We start from the raw sequence: 16,277 nt of genomic DNA on the forward strand, positions 1-16,277 counted from the left end.
AAATTGAGTCATAGTTGGAGTATAAAACACAGTCTTGTCAGTCTTTTTAACTTCACAGCCTTCTCGGCTTCACAGGCTAGTGTATATAAATCCCCAGGTCTCTCTGTTCCTACGCCCCCTTTAATTTTGTGCCATCTAATTTATATTACTTCTCATATACCTGCCAAAATAACTAGTTTTCATTTGCCATGTGTCGACCTGTTTCACCAGTCTATGCCCTCCAGTCCCTCACCTTGTTTTACTGCATTTCATAGTTTTTATCATCAACACAATTTAAAATTATGTCCTTATACTGAAATCCAAATAATTAACATTTTTCAAAAATATTTCAGAGAAAGAAGGAAATTACCTGATAACTGGCTAGATCTTTTTAAATGTATTATTGTCTCTTTTTATAAAGAAATTACTTCCCGAAGTAGAAATCTATGCATTAAGTGATTGCAGTCACTGCCAAATTTAAAGGGAGACATTCACTTGAGAATTTTGCCGTTGGGTATTGCAATAATTATAGCAGCACTAATTATGGGACCAATCATTATAATGTTGATTTGATTACAGAACAGGATAATAAAATTCAGCTTTCAGCAAAATTAGTATGTAAGTGAATGTGAACTTAACAGACAATTAATACACATTCAGTAGCTGTTACAACTAATACTTGAAAAACTAAAACCTTTCAGATTTCTTTTTAAGCCTACATTTAAGTGCTGCAAAATGATATGTATCAAAGCTAAGTTTCACCAGAATGCATTATTTCATGCTGAATCTCCTTTTTGTGAAACATGATTTGATGGATGAACAATTTTAGATTAGATTACCTACAGTGTCGAAACAGGCCCTTCGGCCCAACAAGTCCACACCGACCCATTCTCCCACATTTACCCCTGCCCCTAACACTACGGGCAATTTAGCATAGCCAATTCACCTAATCTGCACATTTTTGGACTGTGGAAAGAAACCGGAGCACCCGGAGGAAACCCACGCAGACGCAGACGCAGTCAGTTGCCAGAGGCGGGAATTGAACCCGGGTCTGTGGCGCTGTGAGGCAGCAGTGCTAACCACTGTGCCACTGTGTCGCCCAATTTCTTTTTTTTCTTTAATAAATTAGATTAAATTAGATTAGATTATATTACTTACAGTGTGGAAACAGGCCCCTCAGCCCAACAGTTCTAAGAAAAATATTCCTGTCAATCTGAAACCTGTAGACCTTGCATGTTGACTGATTTGTGGCTGAAGCTTGAACTATGCCTGTCTGTCTGAAACACAATCACTTTTGAAAAACAGAAATGATAATTGAAAAATAGTACCAAATCTATTGTTGGTGTTGATTTGTACCTCAAGGCACAAAACCAACCTGGTGTATGCATAATTGTCTATATTTTAAATTTTGATGGAGTGTGCAGTACAAAATTGAGTTTGGAGTTGATCCAATTTTAGCAAATCATTATGCTGTGCTTGACAGTTCAGTAATTGAATGAGCTTTTATGTCTTCTACTTGGTGTCAAAGGTATTGGTGTTTTCTTTCCCTTTTTAAATTTCTTCTATCCTGAAACAACACTCGACCTATTTCTTTTTGGTTGGATGAAAGTCATGAACCTGTCGTATAATTTCCTGAGCATTACAGGACAACATGCTCTGCCATCTGCTGTAATTGTTTTTGATTAAACACTAGAATCACATGAAAGCTTTTTTTATAATAGCACCAATTTTTGTTTTTGTTATGTACTAAGGTTTACTGTCATAGAAAACAAAATAAAGGTTTCGTTTCATTCTGGATTTTGCTTGTTCTAACGTTGATAGATCGATTATAATTGCAATTCCAGAATTTTGAATTCAAATTTCGGCACCAACTAATGTGGGATGTGAACTCGAGTCTCCAGAACATTAGCTGGTTTTCTGGATTTTCAGACCAGTGACAATACCCCCATACCACCACCCTCACAGGATAAGGATGTTTTGTATGTGTGTGTGTGTGTGTGTGTGTGTGTGTGTGTGTGTGTGTATGTATGTATGTATAGTTAGTGGTGGTGAGGTGGGAGGTTCAATTGCATGAAAAATTATGGAAAAAATTAAAGTGTGGAGGGGAGGTGTTGCTCAGCAGAGGTTAAAGTTTCCAGAACAAGTAATAGAACAGAGTATGGAAAGGGTCAGTAATCTAACTTCAGGCACAGCAGACAAGAGGATAACTATGAGAAGGGAACACTCAACATAGGACTGATGGTACTTAAATGCACGGATTATTCAAGACCAGGTAAATGAGCTTGTTGTATCTGCCAGTTTCAATCTGTGCAATGTTGTGGCTATCACAGATGTGGCTGCAAGAGGATCAGGCCTGTGAACTAAATATCCAAGGGTAGACAGGCAAATGGTCAGAGGGGTAGGATTGACTTATTAGTAAATAAATTAAATCGATAGCAAGAAGTGATTATAGAGTCAAAAGACCTAGATTCTGTGCGAGTAGAGGTGAGGAACTCCTGATTGGAGTTGTGTGCAGTACTCAGGATGTGGGGAAGAAAATAAATCAGGAGGTAGAAAAGGTATACAAGAAAGGCACTATTACAATAATCATGAGAACTTCAATATGCAACTAGACTGGGAAAATCGGGTTGGTAGTGGATCTCTAAGGATTTTGTGAAATGTCTACAAGACTTTTTTGTTTGGAGCAGCTTGTGGTAGAGCCTTGGGCAATAGGCAATTCTGGATTTTGTGATTTATAATGAGGCAGGCTTGATTAGGGAGTAAAGGTGAAGGAACCCATAGGGAGCAGTGACCATAATATGCAAGCAGAAATCATGCAGAAAGTAGTACACTGCTGGTCTGAGGCAGCGGAAGAGCTGTTCTGGGACTACCTGGAATTGATGGACTGGTCCATATTCAAGTATTCAGCAGCTAACCTAGGTGAGTACGCCACCATCATCACAGACTTCATTAGCCAGTGTGTAGAGGACTGCGTGCCAAAGGCGGCAATCCATATGTTCCTCAACTGGAAACCATGGATGAACCAGACAGTCTATTGTCTACTGAAAAATGTGTTGCTGGAAAAGCGCAGCAGGTCAGGCAGCATCCAAGGAGCAGGAGAATTGACGTTTCGGGCATAAGCCCTTCTTCAGGAAGATGGCCGAAACGTTGATTCTCCTGCTCCATGGATGCTGCCTGACCTGCTGCGCTTTTCCAGCAACACATTTTTTCAGCTCTGATCTCCAGCATCTGCAGTCCTCACTTTCTCCTAATCTATTGTCTACTGAAGACCAGGCATGCAGCGTTTAAGTCAGACAACCCAGACCTTTACAGTAAATAATGATATGACCTCAGCAAGATCATTAAAGATGCCAAGAGGCAATACTGGACTAAGGTAGAGACCTAAACTAACCACATGACACCCGTAGTCTGAGGCAAGGCCTGCATGACATGACTGGCTACAAAGTTAAGCAGAACACTATAGCGGGCAAAAATCCATCCCTCCCTGATGTGCTCAATGCTTTTTATGCTCAGTTTGAGCAGAAGGTCAGTGAAACTGTGTCACCTGCCCCGACAGCCCCAGACACACCTGTTCCCTCAGCTATTGCTGCAGATGTCAGACCTGCCTTCTTGAGAGTGAACCCACAGAAAGTGAAATCGAAGGAAAGATGGAATCCCTGGCCATGTACTTAGATCCTGTGTGGACCAGCCAGTGGGAATTTTTGCTGACACCTTTAACCTCTCCTTGCTATAATCTGAAGTCACCACCAGCTTCAAGAAGACCACCACCATCCTGATACTATAGAAGACACAATGCACATGCCACAGTGACTCGCACTCGGTGGCTGTGATCTCTATAATTTAGAAGTGATTAGCGAGGTTAGTCATAGCTCACATTAACTCTAACCTCCCAGCCTGCTTCCATCCTTTGCAATTTGCCTACCAGCGCAACCGGTTCACGGCAGACACTGTTTCCATCGCCCTATCGCTCATCCCTGGAGCAACTGGATAATAAGGATACCCACGTCAGGCTTCCACTTATTGACGACAGCTCTGCTTTCAACACTATATAATCCTACACAAACTAATGTCCAGACTTTGAGACCTAGGTCTCTGCTCCATCTTCTGCAACTGGATCCTTGACTTCCTAAGATGAAGATAGGCAACAGCACCTCCTCCATGAAAATCCTCAACACCAGCACCCCACAAGGATGCATACTCAGCCCCCTACCATACTCCCTATGTATTTGTGACGATGTGACAAAATTTCATCCAAACTCGTTCTACAAGTTTACTGACAACACTACTGTTGTAGGCCAGATATTAAACAGTGCTGAGACAAAATGTAGGAAAGATAGGGTGCTTGGTGACATGGTGCAAAGATAATAATCTTTCCATCAACGTCAGCAAACCCAAAGAGCTGATCATCGACTATAGGAAGCCTCTCCCGATGTCAATGGAGCTGGTGTGAAGGTGGTCGAAAGCGTCACGTTCCTAGGAGTAACAATCACCAACAATCTGTCCTGGACCAACCATATTGATGTGATGGTCAAGAAGGCACAACAATGCCTCTTCTTCCTCAGGAAGTGAAGGAACTTTGGCATGTCCATAAGGGCCCTTACCAACTTTTACAGATGCACCATAGAAAGCATTCTATCCGGATGTATCATGGCTTGGTACAGCAATTGCTTTGCCCAGGACTGTTAGAAACTACAGGAAGTTGTGAACACAGCACAGACCATCACACAAGCCAATCTTGCCTCTATTGATTCTATCAACATTTCTTGTTGCCAGGGAAAGGCAGCCAATATCATCAAAGATTCCTCCCAACCAGTTATCTCTCCATATGTCTCCTTAGTTGCCTAATATTGACAGAAACTAGAATGGGAGTGGAATTCTGAAACCAGTTCCTCTCACCATTCTTAAACACCTACTGAGTTGACCCACTTTGGCAAAAATACAGGCCCTGCTCTTGTTGTTTTTATGCTTGTATCACTTAATCCTTGGGTGATTTTGGGTGTCCATTTTCAGGGACTACTGAGTTTCACTGGCTTATATCCTCCGTTTCTATGATGCATAAGCACTTGAAAACCAACCTATCAAAAGTAATTATGTACTCCATATCAGCAATCTTCATGACCTGTGGACACAGGTACATATCTATAATGATCATATAGGATGTATAGATAATTGGCAATGTACTCCAATTTTAACTTGATAAATATTAGTCAAATTGCATTCTCACCTGCAATAGAACACTTTTAATTCATTTTTCTGATTAGACCAAGTGAGTTTCTTCCTGCAGACTGCAGGAAATGCCCTTGTCACCTATAACTACCAACAACTTCATAATTAAGATAGTAAAACTGAAATGCTATTCACAGCATGTGTTCAGGGAGAAGTAAGAGTTAATGCTTTTGAGTCCAATGTGACTTCTTCAGAGCAAAAGAGGATAGGAAAACCAACAGATTCTATATTGTAAAAAGGAAATGGAAAGAGAAGGAGCAAGTGGAACTGATGGTAAGGGTTTCCAAAATAAAAGGCGAGGGAAATGCTAATGGTAGGTTGAGGAAGGATATAGATGAAGCGCAGATGTTAACTGCAGCAGATGGGCCAGCTCTTCTGAGAGCATACCTATGGAAACAAGACACTTGGAGAACTGGTATTGCAGTGGGTGTGTGTGTGTGTGCGCGCATGCACGCACATGCATGCCTTGGGGGGTGGTGGGCTGGGTGGAGGAAACCAGGTAGTAATCAAAATGGAGGACAGGTGTTCAACATCCTGTAGCTTACCACTAACCAGAAACTTGCTAGGCTACATCTGATCCAGAAGGCATTGGGGTGTATCATAACAAATCTTAACAAGTTAATTAAAAATACCTGTAGCATGCTGTGTCAGCTCTTTGAGGGGGCTTTTGTGGTAATTCCCCTAGCTATGAACCAGGAGTTCTGGATTCAAGTTCCTCCTGCTCTAGGAGGTTTGTAATAGCATCTCTAAATGGTTGAACTCCAAGTTCAGCCCTGAAGCTCAAAGTGCCTAAGTAGAAAATGAGGTACTGATCTTTGAGCGTGTGTTGGGCATTGCTAAAACACTTCTGCAACACTAGAACAGAAGTGTTATCATGAGAACAAAATTATGTATTGATGAGGCAGAGCATTGGGTTCATGCCTGTTGAAGGTGGCAGAATCAGAACAGATGTGGTGGTGGTTTAGTTTTTCCTCAACTGGATTCTTCTCTCCCTACCCCCTCCCTCAGAGATTAACAGTCTTCAACCAGGTCAGAATTACTTCCCACACTACTTTCCCCATCTCTTTTCCTCATTCCCAGAACAACAATACAGTTCCCTTTTGTCATTATCTTCTACCCCACTAACTTTCACATGCAAATGATTATCCTCTGCATTGCCCATTCCCATCACTGTCAGGATGCACAACCAAACTTATATTCCCCCTCTCCTGTTAGTATTGCACAGAGAAGACTGGACCCACAGTAACATTCTTGTCCAGTCCTCTGTCCTCCCAACTCCTCTTCACCACACCTCTGTGGCACCTTTCCATGCAATCACAGAAGCTGTTACACTCGCTTCTTTATTTCTTCACTCTCCAAGGCCCCAAATATACTTTCCATGTGAACCAGAGTTAGTTGTATGACTTTTAATTTAGTTCTGTATATGCTGTTCATAATGTCATCTCCTGTACATGGTTGAAACCAAAAGTGAACTGCATGACCATTTCTTGGAAAACCTCTGCTCTGTCTGCAAGAATGGCCCCAACCTTCTGGTCAGTTGCCATTTCAATACATTATGTGGCTCTCATTATCAGTCTTAAGCCTGCTGTAGCGTTCCAGTGAAGCCCAACACAAGCTGAACGAACAGCACCATGTTTTCTGCTTACGTTCTTTGCAACTTTCAAGTTTCAATGATACATTCAACACTTCAGACCATGAACTTTCTCCTCCATTTTGATTATTCCCCCTTCCTGCACCCTAACAACCCCGTAGTGTCTTGTTTGCAAGAGTTTGCGTTCAGCAGACCAGATCTATTTTGTACAATTAACAACTGCTCTTCATGTATGCCACTCACGTACCTACCATGAGCACGCCCCTTCCCTTCCCTTTTGCTCTGGACACCCTTACCATCTGTCGTCCCACTTGCTCCTCCCACTTCACATTACAGCAAAAAGCTCAGTGGTTTTTCAAGCTCCTTCAGTTCTGAAGGATAGTCATTTTGGATTCAAAGCATGAGCTCGGTTTCTATCTATAAATGTTGCCAGACTTGTAAAGTTACTTTGTGTTTTATATCTTCAACATGCGCAATATTTTGCTTTTGCTATCGATATGGGCAACAAATGCTTGTATAGCCAGCCACCCCAACATCCTGAGAATTTGTTTTGAAAATTTGATGGTAAATCTGTTGAAAACTAAATATTACAATAAGAAAAAAATTGACAAAATAATGTTTTATCACATTTCATTGTTTTACTGACTCTATATCTCTGTCTTTTTTCCAGTTGGACATTCTCCCTTGATTCAGAATCTAAGTACAAAAGGTAACCACACATATGTGTTATAATGTAAATTCAGTTTCTGAAATATCAGAGTTTAATTGACTTGTGACATTTTCATGAAAGCTAACAAGGAAAAGAGCATAATTATTAAAACATTTCCAAGAATCTCCTTACATGATTTTAAAAAGAGCTACTGTATGCCTGTAAATTTATTCTGAGAAATATAATTTATTTTTGTGTAAATTAGAAACCATTTATTTCTACTGTTATAATAAACAACAGCCTAGATTATACAGTGGCTCAGTCGCTCCCCTTCTACTTTCATCTGAGTGACAATGATTGTAACAGGACTAGATAGGGTAAACGTAGAAAGGATATTCCTGATGACCAGAACCAGGGGTCACAGTCTGAGGGTATGAGGCCATTTAGGATTGAGATGAAGAGAACTATCATCTCAGAGATTTGATTAGCCTGTGGAATTCTCTACCACAAAGTGATAGAGGCTAAAACATTGGATGCTTTCAAAAAGGAGATAGATATACTTCTTTGGACAAAAGGGATCAAAGAGTGTTGGGCAAAGTAGCAACAGGGTACTGAGTTGTCTGATCAGCCATGATCACATTAATTGCTGAAGTAAGCATGAAGAGCCGAATAACTTATTCCTGCTCCTAATTTCTATGTTTCTTTGTTTGCAAGTCAGTTTGCTGAAAGTAGCAGAAAATGAAACTATGGCTTCGGTCAGTTTGAATAGTATCTGACAATACATCTATTCACTTTCTTTATTGTTTGGTTCATGGAAAATCATTTATTGCCTTTCCCTAATTTCCCACTGGACAGTTGAGAGTCCAGTCATATCACTCACTATCTGGAGTCACAGGCCAGGCCAGGCCAGGTAAGGATGGCAGATTTTCTTCCCTGAAGGCCATTCATGAACAAGGTGGCTTTAGGCTCGCTTTTTATTCCAGATTTTTACTGAATTCAAATTTCACCATCTCCCACATTGGGATTCAAACTTGTCTCTAAAACATTAGCCTGTGTTCTGGATTACTAGTTCAGTGGAATTACCACTTCACCACTGCCTCTCCTGAACTATGATTCTGTGAATTATGCAAACTTTGTTAATATTTTGTGACCTGAATTGAGAACATCCATTATACCTTAGTGAATCAATTGATACTTACAGTGTGCTTATAAATTCCTTGTGCAATTTTGAGCTTGGATAATTTTGGGTAGAAAGTTTTGTAATTGCTAACTGATTTCCCAAGCGGTGCACTTTTGATGCAATGAACAGTGGATTTCTTACCACAACCATCCTAATCTGCTAGCCATAACACACATTTTCTCAACAATAACTGTTTGTTTGTATTCAGGGAATTATAACAACAAGACTCACATTGAAAAAGAAAGGCTTATGAATTACGCTTTCATATACCATTCACAGTTTGTTCCCATCATGTGTACGTCCAAAGAACCCAAAGATTACATTTCTCCGAGGACCGTATAAACACCCTCTGTTAATTTTCTGGACTAATTTTGCTTCTGGTTCAGTTGCCAGCTTGCTTTTTGCTCTCTGAGGGGAAAAAAAAGTTTGATATTTGAGTTTTAGTTTGGTCTCCTGTTTCCATTTCTTTCCTTCTTTGCTAAGAGGGTGATATTTTTAAGATGTCCTTACAGGATTGCCATTCTTAAAGATGTATTAATCAGTGTAAATTCTTCGGAGTCACTTATTACAACAACCAAATAAGAGATGCTAAATATTATGATATATGGAGGGGTGATCAAAAATTTGGTCAAAGTGTGGGATTTTTGAGTGTCTTAAATTAGAAGATAGTAGTTTTAGGAACTGCAGAACATGGGAAGAAAGGATGAACACATGGTTGGTAATGAAGCAATGGAGGGGAAGCACAAAGGCTTGAGCCAGGGAATTATGCATTCCATAGGGGAGCAGAAGTAATACAGAGAGGTGAAACTATGAAAGGATTTCATCATGAGGCATTGAATTTTAAACTGGAGACTTTGAACTAGGAAGAACAGGGGTGGTAGGTCCTGAGTGGGATTCAGTAAGCTAATGTTTCCTGATTGCAGAGGATGAAGACCAATGATTAAACAACCTCTACCCATTTATTGTGCGTAGAACATCATCGATCTATGTGCTATTCATTCCTTAATGTGCTTCAGATTGATGCACTTGTATTGACTCGATCACAAGATCTTAACACTAAACTCTTCAGCCATTTAACCTTTCCAGTCAGGAATTTTGGGCTATCTTAACAGTTGTGTAGGAGTGATTAATGCACAGGGAAGAGTTTCACCTGAATGGAGGCAAGAAAGTCTTGAAAGTCATTCTTTGTTACAAGGTATCTGATTATCTGCCAGTAAATTCTAAGATTGGAAATATGTAAGGGAGCTGGAATCAGTTGTAATGATACAACAGGTTATGACAGAGACTGAAGACATTTTTTTCACTTGCGGAAACTGTGACACATCCATCACTGGATATTGGAGTTAATGGCAATTCAGGAGGGGGAAGGGGAACTTTTTGCTAGTTGGATGAATATCTGGCAGAAAGAAAGATGGTTGTGGTTGTTGAAGGTCTGTCATTTCAGCTCAAGGATATCTCTGTATGTTTTCCTCAGCATAGTGTCCTATGCCAAACCACCTTCAGCTGCTTCATTAATGACTTTCCCTCCATCATAAAGTGGGGATATTCACTGGTTGATTGTGCAATGGCCAGCACCATTCATGACTCCTCAGACACTGAAGCAGTCCATTTTCAAATGCAGCAAGACCTGAACAAGAACCAGGTTTGAGTTGATAAGTGGCAAGTAATACTTGATAGTGAAAATTCTGCAGTGATAATGCCATTATATGTCAAGGGGTGATGATTAGATTCCATTCTTTTGGAGATGGTCATTATTAGGCATGTGTATGGCTTGACGTTTTTTCATTCATTCATGAGATACAAGCAACTCTAACAGGGCCAGCATGGTATTGCCCATCCCTAGTTCTCCTTGAAAAGGTGATAGTGAGCTGTTGTCTTGAATTGTTACAGCCCTTGTGCTTTTCGAGCAGACTGAATGCCACCTTCATAAGGGCAATTAGGGATGGACAGTAAATGTTGATTCAGTCAATGACACCCATGTCCCATGAATGAATTTTAAAACAAATTGAATCACACAATTGCCCAGCAATGACTATCTGCAACAGGAGAAAATCCAATCACCATCCCTTGATATCCAGTGACATTATCATTGTAAAATAGAGTCATAGAGTCATCCAGTGCAGAGGCAGATCCTTCAGCCCAACTCATCCATGCTAACTAGGTTTTCTAAACTGTACTGGTTCATTTATGTGCACTTGGTCCATATCCTCCTATACCCTTTTTATCGAAGCACCTGAACAAATTGTAGTGAATGGAATGAGGTCAGCCAGGTGGACCTCACAGACCCAATCACTGAGCCCTGGCTGATGTATATAAACAGGAGTGTTAGACATTCTGAGAGCTTGCTCCCAAGAGCAGTTTCAAGTACTAAGAGTGTGTCAATAAAAAGTGACTTGGAGATGGGATATCAGGATCTATGGAGTTATTTCACAAAAGTCTTTTTAATGTTGTAATTTTACTCACCTCAACCACTTCCTCTGGCAGCTAATTCCATATGTGCATCACCCTCTGTGGAAAAAGTTATCCTAAAGTCCCTTTTACATCTTCCCCTCTCACCTTAAAGTTATGCCCCAAATGTTGGACGCCCCTACCCTGTGAAAAAGATCTTGACTATGCATCTTATCTATGCCCTTCCTCACCATGCCTCCTATATTTTCATCCAAATAATTAATATAAATGACAAACAACAGTGGACCCAGCATGATCCCTGCGGCATACTCCTGGCCAAAGTCGTCCAGTCTGAACACAATCCTCTACTACCATCCTCTGTCAAGCCAATTTGGTATCAGTTGGCTAGATGTCGTTGGATCCCATGTGATCTAACCTTACTAATCAGTATACTGCATGGAACTTCTTTGAAGGCCTTACTAAAGACTATGTTGAAAACATCTACTGCTCTGCCTTCATCTATCATCTTGATCACCTCCTCAAAAAAAACCTCAAGTTTGAGAGACTCTTTCCCACACAAAAGGATCCCTACTATCAACATCATGTTGGTTATCATTGACCAGAAATTGAATGTGCCCAGCCATATATACACATACTGTAGCTACAAAAACAGGTCAAGATGAGAAATTCTGTGGCGAGTAACTTCTCTGTTTCCTCAATGCCTGCTTACTATCTATAAGGCACAAATCAAGAATGTGATGGAAAACTTTCTGCTTTCCTGGATGGGTGCAACTTCAATAACACTCATTCAGGACAAAGCAGCTGCTTGATTAGCACTTCATCCATCACCTTAAGGATTCACTCCCTTCATCACTAATGCAGAGTGGCAGAGTGGCAGCGGAGGATGCCGTGTACAAGATGCACTGTAGCAACTCACCAAGGCTCGCCTTGACAGTACTTTCCAAACCCACAACCTATGCAGCCTAGAAGGACAAGGACAGCAGATGAATGGAGGCATGATAATCTTATTTTTCCCAAGATATGTGTCATTCTGACTTGGAACTATATCTTTGTACTTCACTGCTGCTAGGTAAAGTTTTCAGAATTCCCTTCCTAACAGCACTGTGGGTATTCCAACACTAGATATACCACCTCCCAGGGCAATTACAGATGGGCAATAAATGCTGGCCTAGCCAGGATTGACCACTTTCCCTTGAATGAATAAAACAAGATCAGTCTGGATCTGCACAGGAATCCATCTCCCCCATTAAAAAAGGCATAACTAAAAGCTCTCCAAACCGCTCATGCGGTACTGATCACTTTGATCCCACTAACGTAACCTCTCATTTCTAGTTGATCAAGTTAAAGCAGTCACAATTTAAGAACATAAGAACAAGGTGCAGGAGTAGGCAATTCAGCCCCTTGAACCTGATGTGCCATTTAATACAATCCCCTCATCTCGGCTTCAACTTCACTCACCTGCCCACTCGCCATAATCCTTTAACCTGTTTCTAATTAAAAAATTTTCGTAAGTCTTAGAGTCATAGAGAAATATAGCTCAGAAATTGACCCTTCAGTCCAACTCGTCCATGCCGACCAGATCTCTGAAATTACATTAGTCTAATTTGCCAGCACTTGGCCCAAATCCCTCTAAACTCTTCCTAATCATATACTCATCCAGATTCCTTTTAAATGTTGTAATTGTACAAGCATCCACCACTTCCTCTGGTAGTTCATTCCATACATGCACCACCTTCTGTGGGAAAACATTGCCCCTTAGGTCTCTTTCCCCTCTCATCATAAGCCTATGCCATCTAGTTTTGGACTCCGCCCCCCACACAACCCCCACCACAGGGAAAATACCTTGTCTATTTACCCTATTCATGCCCCTCTTAATTTTGTAAACCTCTGTCAGGTCACCCCTTAGCCTCTTACGCTCCAGGGAAAACAGCCCCAGCCTGTTCAGCCTTTCTCTATAGCTCAAATCCTCCAACCCTGGCACATCCTTGTAAGTTCTTTTCTGAACCCTTTCAAGTTTCACAACATCCTTCCAATAAGAAGGAGACCAGAGTAGCACGCAATATTCCAACAGTGGCCTAACCAATGTCCTGTATACCTGCAACATGACCTCCCAACTCCTGTACTCAATACTCTGATCAATAAAGGAAAGCATACCAAATGCTTTTTTCATTACCCTGTCTGCCTGCAACTCCACTTTCAAGGCATTGAGAGAGTATGCACCCCAAGGTCTCCATGTTCAGTAACACTCCCCAGGATCTTACCATTAAGTGTATGTTGATAAAATGTGGAGCTGGAAAAGCACAGCAAATCATGCAGCAACAGAGGAGCAGGAAAGTCGATGTTTCAGGTTGGGACCCTTCATCAGGACTGGGGAGGAGGAAGGGAGCCCAGAAATAAATACGGGGGGGGGGGGGGGGGGGAAGGGGAGGGGGGAGAAGGGCTGGGTATTTAGTGTTTAATTCCTGCCTTAATTTGCCTTTCCCAAAATGCAGCACCTCACATTTATCTAAATTAAACTCCATCTGCTACTCATGGCTCATTGACCCATCTGATCAAGATCCCATTGTACTCTGACGTAACCTTTTGCTATCCACTACACCTCTAATTTTGATGTCATCTGAAAACTTACTACATCCTACCTGCATCCACCTAAAGCCATCTCACCCACCTTTCCCCAGGCCCCACCCCCCCATTTATTTTGCAGCTCTCTTCCCCTCCCCAGGCCTGATGAAAGATTCTGACTTGAAACGTCAATGCTACTTCTCCTCTGCTGCTTGACCTGCTGTGCTTTTTCCAGCTCCAATCCTTATCCACTGACTCTCCAGCATCTGCAGTTCTCACTGTCTCCAAACTTACTAATAACCACCTGATGAAGAAGCAGCATTTTGAAAGCTAGTGCTTTCAAATAAACCTGTGGAAGTTTAACTTAGTGTTGTGTGATTTTTAAGTTTGCATACCTCCTATGTTCACATCCAAATTATATGTATATAAAATGTTGAAAAGTAGTGGACCCAGGACCGACCCTTTTGGGACTACAAGTTTTAACTTTTCCAATTCATCAGTACCGATTTCTAATCGCTCCCGCAGTGATCTCATGGTTGTCTGTGGGAGTCTTCTGGGCTATGTGCTATTGCTATTACTGTGAGCATCTTAGGCCGCCATTCCTAATTTGTTATATGTTTCTTTAAAAACTTCTTGGGCGCTGGAACTGATGGTTCAGGACCAGGATCAGCTGCTATAGAATTCTGTCCATTTGGGCCATTTTTTGAAAAGGTATTGTCTGAGCTTGACTTATTTTGCTAGCAAGCATATAATTCTTGGGTTCCTTACTGGATTTTTCTTCAACTTTTAAAAAAATTATTTTTATAAAGTGTTGAAATATAGAGTAAACTTTTCTCCACTCGTTCAAACTCAAAAGTAAATTAAATTGAAATCCCCTCCGCTTCATCCCCATTGAACACTTCCAGGACAGAGACAATGATTTAAAATTCAAAGAAGAATTTCTTCTCCTTGCATCTGAAAATAAATAAAGTAAAACTCCCCTCACTGACCCTATCAAACACATCTGGGACAAGGATGCAGGGGTTAAAATAAAAGCTCCCTGGGTTTGTTCAAGGAATCCCAAAGTGTCTCTAGGGTTTCTACACAAGAGACAAGCATCTGTCCCCCTCTAGGCTGACTTCCTTATAGTCCCTCTATATCCCACTACCCTTTTCCAGCTTGAGCCTTACTTGCTCTGCAGGTAGAACACCTGGCTGATGGACCAATTGTGATCAGTGCCAGAGTCTCACACAGCTGCCCTCTTAAGAACCAGCACAGGTTGAACGTGCAATGTACCAGGCATGGTTGGCAGTTTGGGTTCAGAGGGCCGTAGAATCACTTCAAACCAAAGCCTCTTAACTGGGACACCAAATGTTGTCCATTACTGTTTGAACAAGTTGCAAACAATTCCAATCAGAATGTTATGAGTGACTTTGTCCATGTTTCCCACAATACCAAGGTGGTCAAATCAATAAGAACACAAGCTGGTACCAAAGCAAAACATTCACACTTTATTAGGAATCAATTTACACTAATTTTTAATAATAAACATACTATCTGTAATATGGCCCCCTAAGGTTACAACACTTCCAGAGTGTCTTGTAAATGTACACAGTCGCTCTCTGCTATCTCCTCAAATATATGCAGTACACTTGCATCTGCCACAACCTACAAATCCATCCACAACTCTTTGAGAGAAGCAATTCCTCCTCATTTTCTGTTTTAAAGCTGCAATCCGTTAGCCTAAAACTATGATCCCTCATCCTAGATTGTCCCACAGGGGAGACATCCTCTATACATCTGGTTTGTCAATCAGCTTTAGCATCTTATATAGTTCAATTAGATCTGCTTTCATTTGTCTAAACTTTGGTGAGTACAGACCTATACTGCACATTAAGACAAGTTTTTCATCTTCGGAATTAATGTAGTGACCCTTCTTTTGAAGTGCTTCTAAATCTTCTTTCCTCAAATAAAGGGACCAAAACTGTACACAGTATTGCAGATGCTGTCTCACCATTACCTTGTGCCTTTGCAACAACACTTTTTCTACATTTACTCACCATTCGTTTAACAATAAATGTCAAAATTCCATTTACTTTCATTATTACCTACTGTACCTGCATACTAGCTTTCTGTGATTCGTGCATGAGAAGACTCACATCCTTCTGCTTTAACACTTTGTGATACTACTTAGATATTTCTAAATACTGATATTTATTAAATTATGGATTCACTTGGTCTTGTGATTTAACATCTGTTGAACATGCATTCTACTCCAATCAAGGAAACAATAAAAACGGCCTCTACTTTATTGGTTAATAGTAAAAGTTGCATCCATATTTAATTTCTATTGACCTGGTTCCTATTAAATAGGAAACCCTGGCATGCAACTAACTAATTTAAATTTCAGTTTAGTAAATCCAATTCTCAGAATCTTGTTGTATTGTACATATTTGAAATCTGCTAGGGTTTACGTTAGATAATTTCTAAAAAATACACACAGCGATCCATCTGTTCCTAACTATGGAAGTTAAAGATAAAGTTGGACGAAGGGGTTTAGAATTCTGGGAAGAATAGTAGTAAACACGATGATTAGAATTGTTTATTAAACTAGCAAAGAGTGATGGGAAACTCAGTGAAATTGAATAAATGGACTGAGAGTCTGAAATGTAAAAACAGATTGTAAGGGCTTTCACAGTCAT

The 16,277-nt window shown here is 40.7% G+C and overlaps 1 protein-coding gene across 3 annotated transcripts in view; it reads left to right on the forward strand.

Annotated features, from left to right (window-relative positions):
- rtn1a (reticulon 1a) overlaps positions 1-16,277 on the forward strand; it is a 244,232-nt gene that overhangs the window by 58,787 nt on the left and 169,168 nt on the right. For 2 of the 3 annotated variants that reach the window (XM_072568391.1, XM_072568393.1), the window contains exon 2: positions 7,467-7,505. The exons of the other annotated variant lie outside the window; for it this stretch is intronic. In XM_072568391.1, coding sequence (XP_072424492.1) covers positions 7,467-7,505 — 39 coding nt within the window. The remainder of the gene's footprint in view (positions 1-7,466; positions 7,506-16,277) is intronic. 3 annotated transcript variants of the gene reach the window in all.

Source organism: Chiloscyllium punctatum, chromosome 4 (assembly GCF_047496795.1).
Source record: "Chiloscyllium punctatum isolate Juve2018m chromosome 4, sChiPun1.3, whole genome shotgun sequence".
Taxonomy (NCBI): Eukaryota; Metazoa; Chordata; class Chondrichthyes; order Orectolobiformes; family Hemiscylliidae; genus Chiloscyllium; species Chiloscyllium punctatum.